The sequence below is a fragment of the Balaenoptera borealis genome (assembly GCF_965194805.1).
Source record: "Balaenoptera borealis genome assembly, chromosome: 12".
NCBI lineage: Eukaryota > Metazoa > Chordata > Mammalia > Artiodactyla > Balaenopteridae > Balaenoptera > Balaenoptera borealis.
The window spans coordinates 38,544,145-38,563,739 of NC_138869.1; the positions used below are offsets into that span (position 1 = coordinate 38,544,145).

The 19,595-nt window shown below is 42.9% G+C and overlaps 1 protein-coding gene across 1 annotated transcript in view; it reads right to left on the reverse strand.

Annotated features, from left to right (window-relative positions):
- The window catches only part of CACNA2D3 (calcium voltage-gated channel auxiliary subunit alpha2delta 3), an 832,322-nt gene that overhangs the window by 517,595 nt on the left and 295,132 nt on the right, over positions 1–19,595 (reverse strand). The window contains exon 5 of the mRNA XM_082346809.1: positions 13,108–13,270. Coding sequence (XP_082202935.1) covers positions 13,108–13,270 — 163 coding nt within the window. The remainder of the gene's footprint in view (positions 1–13,107; positions 13,271–19,595) is intronic.

Genomic DNA, 19,595 nt, shown 5'->3' on the forward strand with positions numbered 1-19,595 from the left:
GGCCAACATCGTTTGTATGAAAATAACTGCTGCCACCATAGGGACACAAGATGACACTAAATACCAACTCCAGCAAAGGCAGTGTCTGCAGATGAACGACTTACTCCATGGTCCTCCTACCTCCAACAAAACCACTGTCAGCCACATCCACCACAAGCTGAAAGGATTAGCAAGTGGAAAGCCGTTAGCAGTGTACACACAGATGTGTTTCCTTTCATCAAATAGATGTGTACCTGAAAATTACTTGTAGTTGAGTAGCTTTTGTAAATCAAGTTCTTTTGTTCTTTTGTTTTTAATTCCTAAAAAAGCAACACATGTCCCTGGTAACACATTCGAACTGAACAGAAGGGTAGAAAGTGGAAGGTAGGTACTTTAATTTCCTATACATCCCTCTAGAAGTGTTCAGTATATTCAACCATTTATGTATATCCTTCAAATACACACACACACACACACACACACACACTCTCTCTCTCTCATGCATTGTACTATGCATTTTCTTCTACATCCTTATCTTTTCCTCTACATCTTGGTCACTTATTGGCGTACCCTTGAGACCTATCACCTGAACACATGGAGCTACAGTTCTGAGTCTCCGAGTCCCAGGAACACCAACTCTTTCTGAGATGTTAGTGGTTGTTCCAGGATAAAAGGACGCCCTAATCAAATAAGTTTGGGGAAAGCTGCCTCATATAATTAAATGTCTTTCTGTCTGATAGAAACTCCAATTCCTTGAATATCTCATGGACACAATGGACTGCCAAGAGTGACAGACTTTACATGGCACCTCCTTCCCTTATTTCATCCCAAAACATTCTTTCAAGGACTGCTTACCGACATCTTGTGCAACACGATTTCTCTTTGGGATACTCCCAGCCCTGCCCCAGCCTTTAGCTAAATTATTTCCTACCCGCCCTTCAAGCGTCAGGCAAGCTCATCTTCTTCAGGAAAACGTCCTCAGACCATGGCTGTCCCTCACCCCTGGTTCACCCCTGGTCCAGGCTGAGATGCTCTGGGACACACTCTCGCTGGACCAAAGCTCCCTCCACTGCACTCCTTCTGGTTGCATTAAATGCTCAGTGATGTGATTACTCCCCATCTGTCTCCCTGCTGGCCTAGAAATGTCACGAGAGCACAGGCAGCGTCTGCTCATTCATCACCACCCCTAATGCCTAATGTCTGCCACACCACAGGAGCTCTGTGAACATCTATTAAATAAATACATGAGGGGCTTCCCTTCCCTGGTGGTGCAGTGGTTAAGAATCCGCCTGCCAATGCCGGGGACACGGGTTGGAGCCCTGGTCCAGGGAGATCCCACATGCCGTGGAGCAACCAAGCCCATGAGCCACAACTACTGAGCCCGCATGCCACAACTACTGAAGCCCACGTGCCTAGAGTCCGTGCTCTGCAACAAGAGAAGCCACCGCAGTGAGAAGCCTGCGCACCACAACAAAGAGTAGCCCCCTCACCGCAACTAGAGAAAGCCCGCGTGCAGCAACGAAGACCCAACGCAACCAAAAATAAATTTAAGAAATAAAAATAAAAATAAATACATGATAGTGGTGTCCCCAGAACCCAACTCTGCAAACGCCACTCCAGTCCCTACAGAGGAAGAATTCACTTCTCCTAAACCTACTACAGTGACGTTTCTGGTGAGGCAAAGAGCCTTTTTGCATGTTGAATCACTGCTTCCTTACTCACTGGTCTCATGTGCACTTTGGTACGGCAGGTTTGCAGGATTAAATGTGGAACCGCCTCATCTCTGACAGAAATATCCTCAACACGTGAACCACTGGGACATACTGACATTCTGATACAGAATTTGCTTTACATTTTTAAAACAACTTTCTGCTGCAACATTTATTTTGATCAGGGGAAGAGACTGTGAGTGTTTATGCAAAATAAGACGTGTTTTCATTTATGATAGATTTCCATACGGTGGGAAGAAAATAGCACGATTTGACAAAAAAAGGGTCTTCCATTTGCCTCACACGTGAAGTGTGCACATAAACAGGTAGGACACAGCTAACTGAACATGTGGGCACAGCCACAGGGCGGTGGATATAGTGGCATGTAGGACAGAGTCTAAAGAGGCAGGGTATCCAGGAGGTGCTGAAGGCAGTGTTGGGGATGCAATGCTGACTTGCCCATTTTACTAGCTGAGTCATGCTGACCAATCTCTAAGCCTCAGTTTTCTCATCTGGAAAATGGGAATAATAATTGTTTCTACTTCACTAAGTTGTGGGTAGAATTGTATTATATTAGATCATGCTTGTGCCTGCACGTCATAAAAACCACATAAATGTTACCTAGAGGAAGGAAACTGAGACACGGGGACATGGGTGGACTAATGCACAGGTGAGTGTCTCCAAGGACAATGGCTAGTGTGTTCTGGACAGAAGAGTCCCTAAGCTTGGAGCTGGGAAGAAGGGAAAGAAAGTGAGAAGTGAACAGGAAGATTTCCTTTACTCCCTCTCTCCCCTGCAAGAGGAGGCTCACCAAACAGCTGAGGCCCCCAGAGACTTCTGAGAGCCCAGGGTCCCATACAAAAGGAAAGCAAAGAGTGTTATCTCAAACCCTACGGCATTTAACTGACAATGACACCAAGGTTCTTGGCAGCTGAGCAGAAGGACATGAACACAAAGAGCTGCCCCCGCCCCCCCCCCCAATCCAAGCACGATGAGCAGGGGGAAGATGGGCGCAAGTATCAGGGACTGGCCGTATGCAGAAGATACTCATGGGCTTCCCAACCCCAAGCAACTCTGGCTCCACACTGTTTTCTGTTCATTGAATTTCTTGATGTACAACTCCAGTGATAAAAGGGTTTCCAAGGTGCAGGAGGAAAAAGAATGTCAATTTGTTCAGTGTCATAGATACCCCCAAGCATAGGCCATGCCATTGTGGGCTTTACACTACCATCACTCTTATAACAGTACTAACAAAAGTCACTCTTAGTAAGCTCTTACCACCCACTAGCCACAGGGCTAAAGATATAATATATATTGTTTTCATTTAATCCTCACAAGCCCTATGAAATAGGTGTTACCATAATGAGTACTTAACAGATGAGCAAACAGCATAGCCTGAGCCCTTGTGGTGGCAAGGGTCAGCATCAAGGCAGCAGCCACACATCACACTCACACCCAGACCCCACGCCCCTGAACAAGCCCCTGACCAACCCAACGCATGCCGGGGAGGGCTGCTGAGGAGCCCAGGGCCGACCGCAGGACTCTCTGTGTGTCTCCCCTGTTTTCCCAAAATCCTGAAGGCCCTACCTGCATTTCCTCAGCAAAGCAATCTCTTCCTCATTCTTGGGGACCTGTGGCATAGCATGGCTGATTGAGTCAGCCCAGGGATAGTGGTTCTTAACTATTTTCCCCACTGGAACACATCTGACCATGAGCCCAGGCTGCAACATTCACTGCTGTCATTTCCAGAGTGCTGAAGATGGTCCCTCCCTCCCAATCAAAATACAGATCGGAAAGTAAGCACCTAAGTGTCATGTTAGCATAGGAATGACCTTCAATTCCCTCTAAGTCATCAAAAAAAAAAGAAAAGAAAAGAAAAACAAATCACCTACAAACTCTGACTCTCTACTATTTACTGTGACATTTCACAAATGTCAAGACACCAGGTGAAAAAAGAAAACACTGTTAGTATATCATTTCTGCTCCTGCATTGTCCTTTACTGCCCTGGCCCCTCCTTTTAGAATTCCTCTAGCCTAGATTCAGCTCCTACCAATCGCAAGCCTCCATCCTGATTTCTATTACTCTGGAAAAAGAGATAATAAAAAATGCAAGCATATTAAAAGACCCTGAAAGTAGTATTATCTCATTAGACAGACATCTAAGACTATTGTCTTCAAAGGGAACCCCACCCTCAAAAAATCAAATGCACAGAGAAGTAGAATTGACAAACCAAAAGCAGAAAAAAGAAACCCAGCAATCTGTTTGTCATGACCTATAGTAGCGTAGGACTAAAGTACTCATATAGTGACGCAGGTTCAAGAAACATCTGTGGAAGATCTTTTCTATTCCAGCCCTTCTGCTAAGTTCCAAAGGGGATGAAGAAAACACAGCCCCTGCCTCCAAGTTCAAGGGGGAGAGAGCCCAGTGAAAAGGAAAGCAGCAAACCATGGGGACATAAAAGAAGGACAGGTGACTGTTCTGGAGAGGAGGGCTGAGGCCAGAGGGCAAGACCAGGCTCTAGGAAGCTGCGCTGTCAGGAAAGCGGAAGCCTAGCTCTGCAAGAGGACAGCAGGCTGGGGGGAGGGCAGAGCCCAGGGGTAGGCATTCAGGGAGTCAGAGTCCTGGTCTCATGACCCGGAGGAGGTGGAAAGGGGAGGCCAGTGAAAGAGGGCAGGAGCCGGTGTCGGTTTGTGATGATTTGCACGTCATCCTGCAAACAGTGCTGAAGGGAAGGGCAAGTGTGTGCTGGGCTTGGGCAGGGTCACATGGAACCCCCACCCCCGCACCCAGGAGCAGGAGCTGGAGACAGTTTGGCATGAGAAGTCAGCACGTACCAATCAACTGTCCCAAGGTATGGATGCTGCGCCGGGCCCACACCCTTACCTCTGCTAATGCCCAAAATGACCCTTCACACCTTACAGACGGGGAGACTGAGACTCAGAGCATGAAACGCTTTTCCCCAGACCACTGAGCTGGCGCTCACAGAAGTTCGAGGCAAGTCCAGGCCTGCCACACTCCAGAGGTTCCCCAATGGTTCTGAAACGAGCCTGGAAATGATTCAGGACAGGGACAATGGGGAATGTACAGGTCAGTACCAGGGCGAAAGGGGACCAGAGGGACAGGAAAGTGTTTCACAGAGCCTTAGGTGGGAGCCTTAGTGGGAACTCCCTTCTCACTTGCTTTTCAGGAAACCATCCACCAGCACCTAAAGTCATGTATTTGAGTTTCACCCCATTTAACACGCCAGACCTGACCCTAGAACCGAGTGTGGGAGGTTGGTTTGGAATTCTCTCACAGTAGGTTGTGGAGGATGGCAGTCCCTACCTGCTGCCTGCAACACACCGGGTAGTGGTAAGTGAGATACTGCAGCGAAGGTGCTCAGTACAGAGCATGCCTCTCAGTAAGTAATCAGCTCATTCACTCACTCATTAAACAAGTTAAACATCTGGGTTAAACATAAGCCTAAGCAGAGGCCACAGCGAGCCACAGGACATCCTCCTTCCACTAACACCACCTCTGATGAGATAATAGAGATAATAGAGACCCAAACCTACGCGTACACACATACACATCTTCGCAGACCTATGTTTGTGTTATGCCCACACACACAGTCAGAAATGTGAAGGAACTGCCAAAAGAACTTGAACTCAGCCACTCAAATGGTGAATTTTAAGACAGAGATAGTCACTCTAGGACATAAAAATATAATTTCCAAACTAAAAGAGAAAAATGATGAGTACTTTGGGATAACGACGGTGGGGTCACTTCAGTGGCACTATCATCTGTGTATCTGGCCAAACACTCTTGTCCTATCGTGCTCTCACTGATGAAACAGGGTTGGGGACATTCATCTGGCCGTGGGGGGCCTGCAGGTGCCAAAGGGCCATGTGATGGGGAGGGTCCTGAATGCCCTTCTCTAGAAGCGAAGCAGTGTGTACAGGCCTGATCCTCTGATCCTTACTCAAGATTCCAACTTATGGCCATAGCACCATCACCTTCAGTTAGTGCCGAAAACAGACGTAAAAGCAAGAGTCTATCCTACTCCAAACGTGTAGCTCAGAATTCTAAGGAGAAAACAAACCATTTAGAGTCCATATTTGTTTTTGACATCCTGGAGTCAGTTTCTTTCTTTCTATCCTTCTTTCTCTCCACCCCCCCTTCTCTCTCACTCTCACTCTCTCTCACACACACGTACGTGCACACACACACCCCCAAGCAAAGGGAAAAGAAAGAAACAATTTTTAAACACAGCTTTTAAAAAGGTTCATGAGCCTTCTTGCACATCAAATGGCTCCTAGAAAACAACCTCTTAATGATTTCCATGTAAATGAATCAGAAACATATGGATTAAATTTCCCTTAAAATATACACATGTAATTAAGGGGAAAAGTGCTTGGCAAAATGCATTTTGCATTTTATCAAACCCAGCATTGGAAAAATAGGTTGAGACATCTGACAAATCCAAACCCAGCAATTCTGCCCATCCCTACGGCAGCCCAGGACCCAAGTCCGCCAGGCTAGACCTTCCCCTTCCTTGGGCTTTTCAGAAGAACCTAATGGACTGTAACACACAGGTTGGTTCCTCAGGCTCTACAGTGGTGGTTACGGGTCTCCCTTTTCCTGGACCTGTGTTCATCTTCAGGGGCTGGGCCCCCATACACAGGAGAGCTTGCAGCCCATGCTGGCCTGACTGGGCACCTTCCTGGGATGTCTAGAAGATGAAGGGGTGGCCTCGGTCATGCCCTGCAATTCACACCTCACTCCACCTCTGCCAAGCAGTGAACCTCTCCCAGGCCCTCCATTACTGGTGGAGGAAAGGGAATCGAGACTGAGAGCTATTTCCAGAGTCTTTTCTTCACCTGTACGAGAACCAAGTGAGAAGTTTTTCTAAATTGCTCCCTTCATTCATTTGCTCACCTGGCAACAAGTATTTATTGAGCACCTACTACGTGCAAGTACCATGTTGAGGCTGGCAAGTCATCAGAGAAGAACACAGAGGAGGTCCCTGCCCTGGTGGAGCTGATGTTCCTGCTGGAGCTCACTCTCTGGGGCCCGAGGCCCAAGGGCTTGCACCTTCACCATCCAGTCTGGGCCACACACCATTCCTCTCCACTGGGTCTTCTCCGCACCAGGCCCTGGACTCCTCCTCCTCTCCCTTCTTCCCTCTTCCTCAGTGTCTGGCCCCAGTGTTCCTCTGCAGACCTCTTCCCAGCAAAGCTCTCAACCATATTTTACCTGTCTCCATGGTTTCCATGAGCTTCTGATGGCCTTCACAGCCTCTCACCACCTGGCCAGCCCTTGGAGGCCCCATAGCCTAACCTTTCTGACTCCTCCCCACCCCAAGTCCCCTTGGACACCACACTCCCTCATTGTTAGCGTCCCAGCCCCATGCCCGCTCCCCTGACACCTGCTCACTGTTTAGTCCTTCTGCTGGACATGCTTCGCTCCCAACCACTCCCTTCCCATCTAACTCCCTCCTCTCCACCTCCTCTCAGGGAGGGCTTTCTTGGAGCCCCAGGACCAGGCCCGGCCCCCTGCTACATGCCCCTTAGCACCATACTCTGCCTTCCTGCCACCTGATCATGACTTGTTCAGCATCTGTCTTCCCACTCTGCTCAAGGAGCAGGGCCCACGTCTTTCCTAGTTGTGGGCGTATCTCTAGAGCTCGGCACAGTCAACATTTGATGAATGAAGGAAGGAAGGAAGGAATGAACGAATAGATGAGCGAATACTTTATAGAGGCAATATTCTGCTTGTCCTCCCTGCTATGTCCCACTTTCTGTCCCAAGCAGAGTCACATCAAGAATGTTTGCAGGGCTGATATGCAGACGCTACATGAGTCAGCACCTCTTCCAAGCTCACATGGGAACCTCAACTCATTGGAGTTATGACACTGGGTATCACGGAGGGAAGAGGAGGCACGGCCAGAGAAGGGTCTGGGGGTCTCACTACAGGGAGCAGGGCCCAGGAAGAGTTGGAGCTTCAGAAGGAAGGCTGGTGATGGATGGGCCCAGGGCTGGGGTTCTCAGCCTGGGCAAAAGTTCTGAGATCCCAAGGTGACCCAGAAGTAACTGAGCCCCAGACACTTGCGGGAATAGGTACCCATCCTCTCAGAGCTCATGGTCAGAGAGGCAGCCAAGTAAGCTGGACTCATCAGAAAATCCAGGTCCGCTTGCCATGGACCTTCCTACCTATGTGACTTGGCCTCCCTGACATTTAGTTTCTTCATCTGAAAAAGGGAGATGAGAATATTGCCTAACCTCCCTCAAGGGGCTGCAGAGGGAAATAAAATGAGGCCACAGTGGTAAAATGATACCAGAGTTTAAACTGGTTAACTTCTAAAATTCACATTTTCCTTTATCCAGCCTAAAACTACTGGAGAATAAAGCTACTACTTTTGCCTCTTTTCTGCTTGGGTCTAAAACACTGACATGCTACAGGATTCTTTCCCTCCCCTCTCTCCCCCAGCCAAACTATAGAATCATTTGTGTTTAATGTTATCTATGGGCACATTTTTAAGCCACCACCTTTTTTCTTCCACTTTTATCATGTCTTTCCTCTGTCTCGACAGCACCATGGTTACAGCACAGTTATGGGGAGGAGGAGGGCAGGGAAGCAAAATGGGATAAGGAGAAAGGGGAAAAACCCCAAAACAACACAGAATCACCGAAACTGCCCTTTTGTGTTCTTTAGCAACCACATGAGACAAAAGAAGCAGAAGTTTAGGGTCAAACTCTGGCCAATTTCCAGTTCTTGGATTTCAACCACTTTAAAACAAAAATATTTGGGAGCCAAAGTATTGTCTTTTCCCTTATATACACCCTTGAGAATAATGGCTCACAAACCAGCACTGGGGTGGCGTGTGGTCCAGAGAGGACACAATTAATGAAAATGCTGGGTTCTAATCCTGCCTCTACCAGCTGGGGAACCTGTGACCTGTTGTTACTCCCTCTGATTTCAAGTTCTTCCTGTCTTAAACATAATTGCCTGTGAGAATCGAACAAGTTAATATAGTCATAATCACAACAGAATGCGTTGGTCTTCATTGAGTACCAGACTCTCTGACAGGCTACCTGTGCTATCTAACTGCAACCCCATGACATGGGCCTTATTTCCCCTCCAGCAGGTGACAAGAGACAAGGTCAGTGGGCTAGCCACTGCACCCCTACCCACACGAGCATTATTCTTGCTGTGCTCATGATAATCCTATAAGGTCAGTACTGCCATACCCATTTGACAGCTAAGGATGCTGAGGAATGGAAGGAAAGAAAAACTTGCCTAAGCTTGTGTACTGCGTGGCCTTCTCAATGTTTAATCCTCACCAAAATCCCCTGAGAAGGTGACTGGGATTATTATCTCCAGTTTCTGAATGAGGAAAATGAGGCACAGCTGTTTCATGCAGTCACAGATGCATGGCTGGGGTCAGCCATGGTGGCAGGCGGTCCTTACCAGGCTGGCTCTGATTGTGGCTCTGGCCCCTGGCTGTCCTCTCTCACGACCATTTTCTAAGCCTTATTCTCTAACTTTCTGGGAGAGTCTGTGAGCCAACCAATGTCCTTTCAAAAAGTATCTTTTCCATTTAAGTCAGCCAGGGTAGGTTTCTGCTGCTTGCAGGCACCATGGAAAAAGCCCAGGTGGCATTCCCTACCTCATCCACTGTAGAAAACCCGTTATGTAAAGAGCATGGTGCTCGGGGCAAAGGAGGGCACCAAGCAGGCTGAATCAGCAGAGCACCTGCCCTCAGAGAAGGAAAAGAATGCATGTAATGTACTTCTAGAACAAAGTGATACCAGAACAAAGGACCAGAGTCACTTACAAAACAAAAGCGTAAAGGAATTGAAGAGGTTGTACTGAGCTGGTTTTTAAGAATGAGCATTTGGATAAGCAATAAACAGGGAGGCAGGGATAAAAGAAATGAACAAGATACTATGGAGGAAAGAGAAAGGCGTACTCAGTGAACAGAAGGGGGTCTCACCTGGGTAGATGGAGGTGAGCGGCAGGGATGAAGGGGTAGGTTGAGGGCAGAGCATATTTCTTTCATACACACATATACAAACACACACATACCCAGATACACACACACACACACACATTGTGTGTGTAGGTGTGTACATGTACCTACATATGCGCCTGTGTAAATTTTATACCACTTCAGTCTAGAAATTACTTAAAAGAGTTCAGCTTCATCTGAATCCACTGTCAGACCATCCTCAGGTCTCACAAAAGCATCCTGCCCCATGCTTTACTCCTAGAGGAAATGGATTGTTCACAGCTTCTAAGGCAAGGGCAGCTAGTCTCCAAAGTTGTCTCAACAGATGGTAAGACTCGCGGGCCGGGGATGCCAGAGCAGCCGCTCAGCAAACATCTGCTGGCTTCAGAAAGAAGCTGCTACATCAGGCACCATGAGGACCCTAAGACACATTTCTAAAGACTCCAGAAATATGACTCTTTGAATTCTCGTGGCCAATAGGTCAGTTTGCCCTCATGTCACCAACTCTGAACCTGCAATTTCTGTCAGTGTCTTCGAGAAAGGCACCTCAAGCACAGAGGTGAGCGCTGACCTGGCTGAACAGCCTGGTTGCAAGGCCCTGCCGAGGAAGCAAAAGAAAAGCAGATTGCAGAAAAGAGGTAGATTTTATCAGCAAGTTTCATCTATGCCTAGAAGTTATGCCCAAGAGCACAGCACACAGCAGCTCCTAAGCAAGTATCAAACCACTCTGCTATGTGCCCATGGGGGTTCAAGCTGCCAGGGGAGCATGGCCCCCTATACTGGTTTCCTTTGTTGGGGGCAAGATTTCTAACCCAGGAACATCTCAGCTAGTGACCAATCTCTGAGCATGTGTTTTGAGTACATGTCATCAATAACTAGATCTGAGCTGGAGAGCACTCTAAACATGAAATACATTTCTGCAACATGAAAAGAAAAAAGACTATTCGGGGCTGGTTTGAATTAGGTAGAATGAGACAGGAATTTTCCTGAAGTCCCCTGCTCTCTTCCTTGGGCAGCTACTCACTGCCTGGCAGAAACAAGACACAGTGCCTGGGGGACTTTAGCCCATGACCCACTGCCTGGCTGGGGGACCACTGTGTCTGAGTAGGGGTGGTAGGCAGACCTCATGAGGGGTGCTGAGGATGACGTTAAATAAAATTATGTACCTCTATGGCTCAAGAAATCTGACTATCTATTATGATTCTGCCTAGAGAGACTTGCAGTCTGTGTGATCAATGGCAGTGCTGGTCCCCTAGTGCTGCCACCATGGAAAGGTACAATTATGCCTTTAAAGCTCAAGGTGCAATTAAATCTCTATAATGGGGCTAATGGTTCAAGCAACCTTGAAGCAGTTGCCATATTTTAAAAGATCATTCTGAATTGTTCTTTGTCTGGAATTGCTCTGTAAAATCTGAACTTTTCATCTTCCGTTGAGAATGTATTTAATGCTGAGGGAATGGTCTTCTTGCAGCCACACTGCACAAAAGGGGGTTTCCTTCTCATCTGGCAGGATCCCCCGGAGGACTAAACTCCACCGGACAAAGCTGAGTTCAGCCCTCTAAGGCTTGGGTTCTTAGGAATTTGCTTTCTGAGGAAGAGTCCAAAGTGAAGATTAGGTCACAGGATACAGTCCAATCGAGAGCCCACTAGGGGCAACTCGGACTGACATCTCTTTCTCTGAGAGAGAGAAAAGAAAAACATGTGGCAGCTCACAGGAGCAAGTGGTCAGGTCCCCTCCCTAGAGCTCCCACTGCCCGGTCTTTCAGTAACTGTGGCCAGCAGGTGACACACGGTATCCTATGATCTCTTTTACCTGTCTGGTCCCTAAGTTTACTATGAACCTCTCAAGGAAGGGGCTGCATCTGGTTCACCACAGGGGCCCCAATAACCATCAGAATAATTAATGGATGGGGTACTGCCTCACAGAACATTAAGGACGGGTAACAGGTCAACCAGGAAAGGGAGACATTAGATATCCAGACCCAAAGGACAGGCACGAGAAGAACACTATAGAGATGGTGAGTTGGAAGCTCTTTAATCACTGACCAAGCTCTTTAAACAGTAACCTAGAACAATTTAGAAATGCAATTTATATTCATGTTATTTCCCGATAATAATGATGACAACTAAGATGCACTAGGCAGTTTCCACGAGCAACAGTTGTGCTGAAGATGCTTAGGCATCATTTCATATCCTCACAATAACCCCCTGACGGAGGCAGTATTCTTATCCCTATTTTACAAAGAAGGAAACTGAGGCTCGGGGAGGAAAAGTTACTTGCTTAGGATTACAGAGCCAGCAAAAGGATGAGCAGGATTCAAGCCAGAGCCCGTCTCGTGACCACTGCTTTCCTGCCTGTGATACTGAAACTGGCCCCCGATATTTCTAAAACATCAATAGCTTATAACAGAGTAGATTTTTACTTTGAAGATGCCATGGCTTTCTAATTTATTTTTTGGGGAAGACAGCTCTTTGTTTAGGATCCTCCCAGGTATGACAAAGCAGAGCAAAATCCTACTCCGTAATGGTGAGGATGAGGAAGGTAACATCCTTAATTAAACCCTTTGTACTCATTATCTGTTTCATCCTCACAACTACCCCGTGAGGTAGATGCGATTATTATCCACATCCTAGATATAAGGAAACTAAGGTCTAAAGAGACAAGGTGGTCTCAGCCTTTCAAGGTCACAGCCAGTAAGAAATAGAACTCAGGATCTAATCAGAGGCCGTCTGCTGCCAGAGCCCAGTCCTTGGCTATCATAATCCCAATTCAAAGGGGCAGATGGGAATTTGGGGAAAAGAACTCTAGAATCTATGAGAAGACTGGATTTGAGGAACACAAGCCTGAAAACAGGGAGCCTCATTAAGATTCATGCTGCTTTGTACTCTAAGACCACAAGTGATTCCATGGTAACCCTAGGAGCTCCAGAACCCTCAAATACCATCACAAGGAATGGAGGAAGAAGAGAGAAGGCTCTGTACACTAGCGCCTGCAGGTCCAATGCAGCTATCTGTTTTTGTAGATTAAATGTTTTCTTGGAACCAGCCAATTTACATAGTATCTGCTGATTTACATATTACCTATGTATGGTTGCTTCTGTGCCAGAACAGCAGAGCTGAGTAGTTGCAACAGAGACTTTGTGGCCCACAAAGCCTAATTAAGATATTTACTATCTGGTCCTTTAAAGAAAAAGTTTGCCAACCCCTGGACTACAAGTTAGAGGGCCTGATGCAAACAGGAGCCAGGAAAACAGCAAGCCCAGAGTGTCCAGGCGGAACAGGCACACACTTCACCTATCCAGCTGGTGCCTGACACACCCAGCTTATAATTGTTTTTCAAAAAAGCATGATATCCCAAACCAGCCAGCCCTGCCCCTCACGTCCTGCCCTCTCTACCCTCCAAAAGGAGCAGCAGCAGTGAGCCTTACCTTTGTTGTACATGTTCGTTGGCACTTGAACGTCGCTCAGGCTGATGTTCACAGGCAAATTATTAAAATGGTCATTTGGGGCTAAGATGAATTCCTTCCCCAGCTCCAAAAAATTCCCATCTTTGTCCCTTTCATTTATCAGCACAGCATTGAAGTATTCATACTGAAAGAGAAAGTCAAAAAACATGACATGTGGCTTAGGGAAGAAGGCTGTGAACTCAGATGGACCTGGGTACGGCTGCGGGCGGGCTGTCCCCTACACTTGTGGATTCTGTTCTAGTCACGTAATCTGTAAGTCTTTCACACCGTCTATGGCTGCTTTTGCACAGGTGTGATAGCACCATATAACTATTTCCCAATGTCATTAAGTACTCTTGAAAAACATAAATTTAAGAAGTTGCTTAGTACTTCCTTATGTGAATATAGAGAAAACTGCCCCAAAACATTTTAATTCTTTGAAGTTTGAAGACAGACCCTGCCTTTATTCAGCCTACCTTTAAGTAGAAGGAGACTGGAAAACAACAAAAATTAAGTAAATATATAATATATTAGAGAGTCATACTTGTTGTTCTAAGTGCTTTCCATATGTTAACTTATTCAATTCTCCTAACGACTCTATGAAGTAGGTTTTATGAGTATTCTAACTTCACAAATGAGGAAATTGAGGTAGAGAGAATTTATGTACGCTGTCAAAGATTACACCACCGATAAGCAGAACCAGAATTAAAACACAGACAGTCTATTTCCAGAGCCTGTGCACTTAACTGCTGTGCAGTATTGCAAGATGGTAGATGGCAGGTGTGGTTGGAATTATCAGAGCAGGAATTTAAAACAACTGTAATTAATATACTAAGGGCACTAAAGGAAAAAGTAGAAAACAGGTAAGAACAGACAGATAAGTAGATTGACAAATATTCTAAGAGAAATAATCAAAAAGAAATGCTAGAAATCAAAAACACTGTAATAGAAATGAAGAATGCCAACGGGTCATCGCCGGCCTGGATACAGCTGAGGAAATAATCAGTGAGCCAGAAGCTATGTCAGTAGAAACTTCCCAAACTGAAAAGCAAAGAAAAAAATGAATGGGAAAAAAGGAATAGAATATTCAAAACCATAGAACAATTACAAAAAGTGTAACAGATGTGTAGTGTAATGGGAATACCAGAGAAGAAAGAGAAAAGGGAACAGAAGAAATATTTGAAGTAATATTTCCAAAATTAATGACAAACACCAAACCACAGATCCAAGAAGTCCAGGGAAAATCAAGCACATGAATATTAAAAAAAAAAAAAAAATCTACACCTAGGCATGTCCTATCCAAAGTGCAAAAATCAAAGACAAAGAGAAAATCTTAAAGGAAGCCAAAAAGAGGAAAAAACCTTACCTACAGAGGAACAAGGACAAGGATTACCATCAGACTTCTGTTCAGAAAACATACAAGCAAAAAGAGAGTAGCCCGAAATACTTAATGTTCAAAGAAAAGGCCTACCAACCTAGAATTCTAGAATCCAGAAAAATTATCCTTCAAAAGTGAAAAAGAAATGAAGACTTCTTCAGACAAAAATTAAAGAAATTTGTTGCAAATAGACCTGCCTTGCAAAAAATGTTAAAATTTCATTAAAGGGAGGGGAAACTACACAGGTCAGAAACCCAGAAAAGAGTGTTACAACAGGAATAAATGAAAGTAAAATATTTAATTTTCTTATTCTTAACTGACCTGACAAATAGTTTTATCAAAATAATAATAGCAACAAATTGGATTATTATAGTTATGGATAAGTGAAATGAATAGCACAGTGTTATACTACCCATGAAGTGGTACAAGATTGACAGTGGACGTGAATTAGTTGTAAATGTATATTGCAAACTATAAAACAACCACTAAAACAATTTTTAAAAGAAGTATAAATGCCAAGGAAGGAGAAAATACTACGTTATATAATATGCTCAATTAAAACCAGAGAAGGCATAAAAAGAGTAGAAGACTAAAAAAAAAAAAAAAAAACACAAGGGCAATGAATAGAAAACAGTTACAAGTATGGTACATATTAATCCAACTATATCAATGCTCACTTTAAATGTGAAGGGTCTAAATAGATTAATTAAAAGATAGAGATGGTCACAGTGGATAAAAAAGAAGAACCAACTATATGCTGTCTACAAGAAACTCACCTTAAATATAAAGAACAGGTCGATTAAAAGTAAAGTGATAGAAAAAGATATACTATGCTAACATTAATCAAAAGAAAGCCAGAGTGGCCATATTAATTTCAGACAAAGCAGACTTCAAAGCGAGGAAAATTATCAGCAAAAAAGATTGCCATTACATAATGATAAAGGGGTTAATTCTCCAAGAAGACATAACAATCTTTAATGTGTATGCACCTAACAACAGAATATTAAAGTATGTGAGGGAAAAAAATGATAGAATTACAAGGAGAAACAGATAACACACTACTAAAGTTGAAGACTTCAGTACCTCTATCAGTAACTGATAAATCCATCAGGCAGAATACTGGTAAGGATACAGTTTGAACTGAACAGCACAGCAATTGAATCTAATTGACTATAGACTAATTCATCCAACAACAGCAGAATATACATTTTTCTCAAGCTCACATGGAACAATCAAAATGACAGACCACATTCTGGGCCATAAAACACACCTTAACAAATTTAAAAGAATAGAAATCATACAAAATGTGCTCTCAGACCACATTGAAATTAAACTAGAAATCTATAACAGAAAGACAGATGGACAAATCCCAAAATATTTGGAGATTAAACAACGTATTTCTAAATAACACATGGGTCAAAGAATAAGTCTCAAGAGAAATTTTAAACTAAATTAAAATCAAAAAATAACTTGTCAAAATTTGCAAGATGCAGCAAAAGCAGTGCTTACAGGGAAATGTACAGCATTCAATGGATGTATTGGAAAAGAAAAAAAGATCTAAAGTTAATCGCCTAAGCTTCTATTTTAGGAAACTAGAAAAAGAAGAGAAAATTAAATCCAAAGTAAGCAGAAGGGGAAAAAAACACTTTTTAAAAAATTTTGCTGAACAGAAATCAATGAAATTGAAATCAGGAAATCAATGAAACTAAAAGTTGGTTCTTTGAAAAGATTCATTACAGTGAAAAGATATAAAGCAAAATCATCAAAGGAAAAGAGACGCATGTGCTGAAGTCCAGAGCAATCCAGATGTGAGCTTCCAAGATTTCTCTCCCAGCACAATTACATAAGATGTACAAATTCTTCCAGCAATGAATGGATGACAACACATTCGAAAGGCTGCCTACCAGAGAGGCTCAACAAAAACTCAGTGCTGGGGCTTCCCTGGTGGTGCAGTGCTTAAGAATCTGCCTGCTAGTGCAGGGGACACAGGTTCAAGCCCTGGTCCAGGAAGATCCCACATGCCGCGGAGCAACTAAGCCCATGTGCCACAACTACTGAGCCCGTGCTCTAGAGCCCGCAAGCCAAAACTACTGAAGCCTGCGCGCCTACAGCCCGTGCTCTGCACCCAACAACAGAAGCCACTGCAATGAGAAGCCCATGCACTGCAACAAAGAGTAGTCCCCACTCGCCGCAACGAGAGAAAGCCCACGCACAGCAACGAAGACCCAATGCAGCCAAAAATAAATAAATAAAATAAATTTATTAAAAAAAAAAAAAAAGGACTCAGTGCTAAGGATTTTTATTGGGTGTTGGTCACGTAGCAACACTAGTTACCAACTTAAGCTAATTGATTTTAAGGAATTCCACACCTAGCAACTATAGAGCACACATTCTCTTCCAGATCATAACAGTGGGAATTCAATATATGATAATGATACAAAAAATATCAATAACATCTAAGAAAAGATGATATCTAGAAGAATCTTAAAGATTTTGAAATTAACCAACACACTCCTTAATAATACATGTACCATGGAAGAAAATGACAGAAAAAGTTGTAAAATATTTTGAAATAAATGATAATAAAAAAATATATTTGTAAGATGTAACTGAAACAGAAATGAGAGAAAAATTTATAGATTTTAAAGCTTAGCATAGAAAAGGAGAAATTTTTAAGATGAATAGTCTAAGATACTACCTTAAGAAGACAGAAAACAAGAACAAATAAAACTGAATGTTAAAAGAAGGAATAAAGTAATCAAGATAGGGACTTCCCTGGTGGTGCAGTGGTTAAGAATCTGCTTGCCAATGCAGGGGACACAGGTTCGATCCCTGGTCCGGGAAGATCTCACATGCCATGGAGTACCTAAGCCTGTGTGCCACAGCTACTGAGCCTGCACTCTAGAGCCCCCGAGCCACAACTACTGAGCCCACGTGCTGCAACTACTGAAGCCCGCACATCTAGAGCCCGTGCTCCGCCACAAGAGAAGCTACCGCATGAGAAGCCTATACACCGCAATGAAGAGTAGCCCTCGCTTGCTGCAACTAGAGAAAGCCCACGTGCAGCAATGAAGACCAAATGCAGTCAAAAATAATAATAATAATAATAATAATAGAGATAAAAGCAGAAACCAATAAAACAAAACAAATAACAGGGAAAAAAATCAATGATATCAAAAGTATAAAACCCTAGCTAGACTGATGACTAAAAAAGTAAGAAAGCACAAAATACGAGTCAGAAATGAAAGAGAAAACATTATTAAAGAGCTGACAGATAATGAAAAGATAAGAGAATAATATAAACAACTTTATACCAATATTTGACAATTTGAGTTAAACGTCAAATTCCTTGAATAACTGAAATTACCAAAATTGACACAAAAAGAAATATAAAATATGACTGGCCCTATGTATACAAGAGAAATTGAATTCACAATTAATAGCCATGATAAAACAAAAAACTCCAGGTTCAGATGGCTTAAATAATGAATGCTATCAAATACATAAGGAAAAAATACAAACTATCTTACATAATCTCTTACAAAAAATTAGAGGAAGGAATATGTCCCAACTTATTTTATGAGGGCAGCATAACACTGACACCAAAACCAAACAAGAACAATTTTTGGAAAAATTACATGCTATTATCATTCATTAATCTAGATCAAAAATCTTAACAAAATATCACATCAAATCCCCTGTCATTAAAAGGACAATCCATCATGACCAAGTTGTATTTATCCCAGGAATTCAAGGTTGGTTTAACATTTGAAAAATCAATCAACACAGTTCACCATGTTAACAGAATTTTTTTTAAAAAATCATATGACCAAATAAATGCAGAAAAAAACATTTGAAAGAATCTAACTTTTGTTCATCATAAAAACTATCAGGAAATTTAAAATAAGATAAAAAGTCCTCAACCTGATAAAGAGCAACTATGTAAAACCTACAGCTAACATTATATTCATGAAAAAACACTGAATATTTTTCTCCTAAGATCAGTAACGTGGCAAGTATGTCTTATCACTTCAATTCAACATTGTACAGGTGGTTCTGGCAAATGCAGTAAATTGCATGAATGAATGAGTGAATGAGTGAATGAATGCCATACATATTGGAAAGGGAAAAAGCTATCTTTTTCTGCAGACAACATGACTTTCTATGTAGAAAACCCTAAAGAATGCACATAATCTACTGTAACTATTGAGTTTAGCAAGGTCACAGGATATAAGATCAGTACACCAAAATCAATTATATTTCGTTGTACTAACAAAGAACAACTGGAAGAACGATAGCATTTACAATAGCATAAAAAGCTTGACATACTTAGGTATGAATTTTTAAAAACATGTGTGATACCTGTATGCTGAAAACTACAAAATATTTCTGGGAGAAATTAAAGAAGCCTTAAATAAATAGAGAGATATACCTTGTGCTTAAGGATTGGAAAACTCAGTATTAACATGTTAATTCTTCCCAAATTGATCTAAAACTCCAAAGAAATCTCAATCAAAATCTCAACAGGCTGTTTGTAGGAATTGCTGAGTTAACTGTAATTTTATAGAGAAATGAAAAGGATCTAGAATATCAAAAACAATTTTTAAAAAGAAGAAAAAGGTCCAATGACTCACATTTCCTGAATTTAAGTCTTACTCTAAACTTAACTAATCAAAATGGTGCGGTATTGACATTAGAGCAGACAAACAGATCAATGGAACTGAAGAGAGTCCAGAAATAAAGCCGCACAGATACAGTCAACCAATTTTCAATAAAGGTGCTTAGAAAATTCAATGGGGAAAGTATTTTCAACAAATTGTGGTGGAACATATGACTAACCATATGAAAACAACATCCTCAACCCCTAATTCACAACATACACATATTCATTCAAGATGGCTGAAAGACTTAAAATGAAAAAGCTAAATCTATAATATTTGAAAAAACAAAAACAAAAAAACGATGAGTAACTTCTACTGCCTTCAGGTAAGCAATGATTTCTTAGGTTTTAGAAAGCACTTACAATTTTTAAAACTGGTAATTTGGACTTTATGAAAACTGAAAACTTCTGATCATCAAATTCACTATTAAT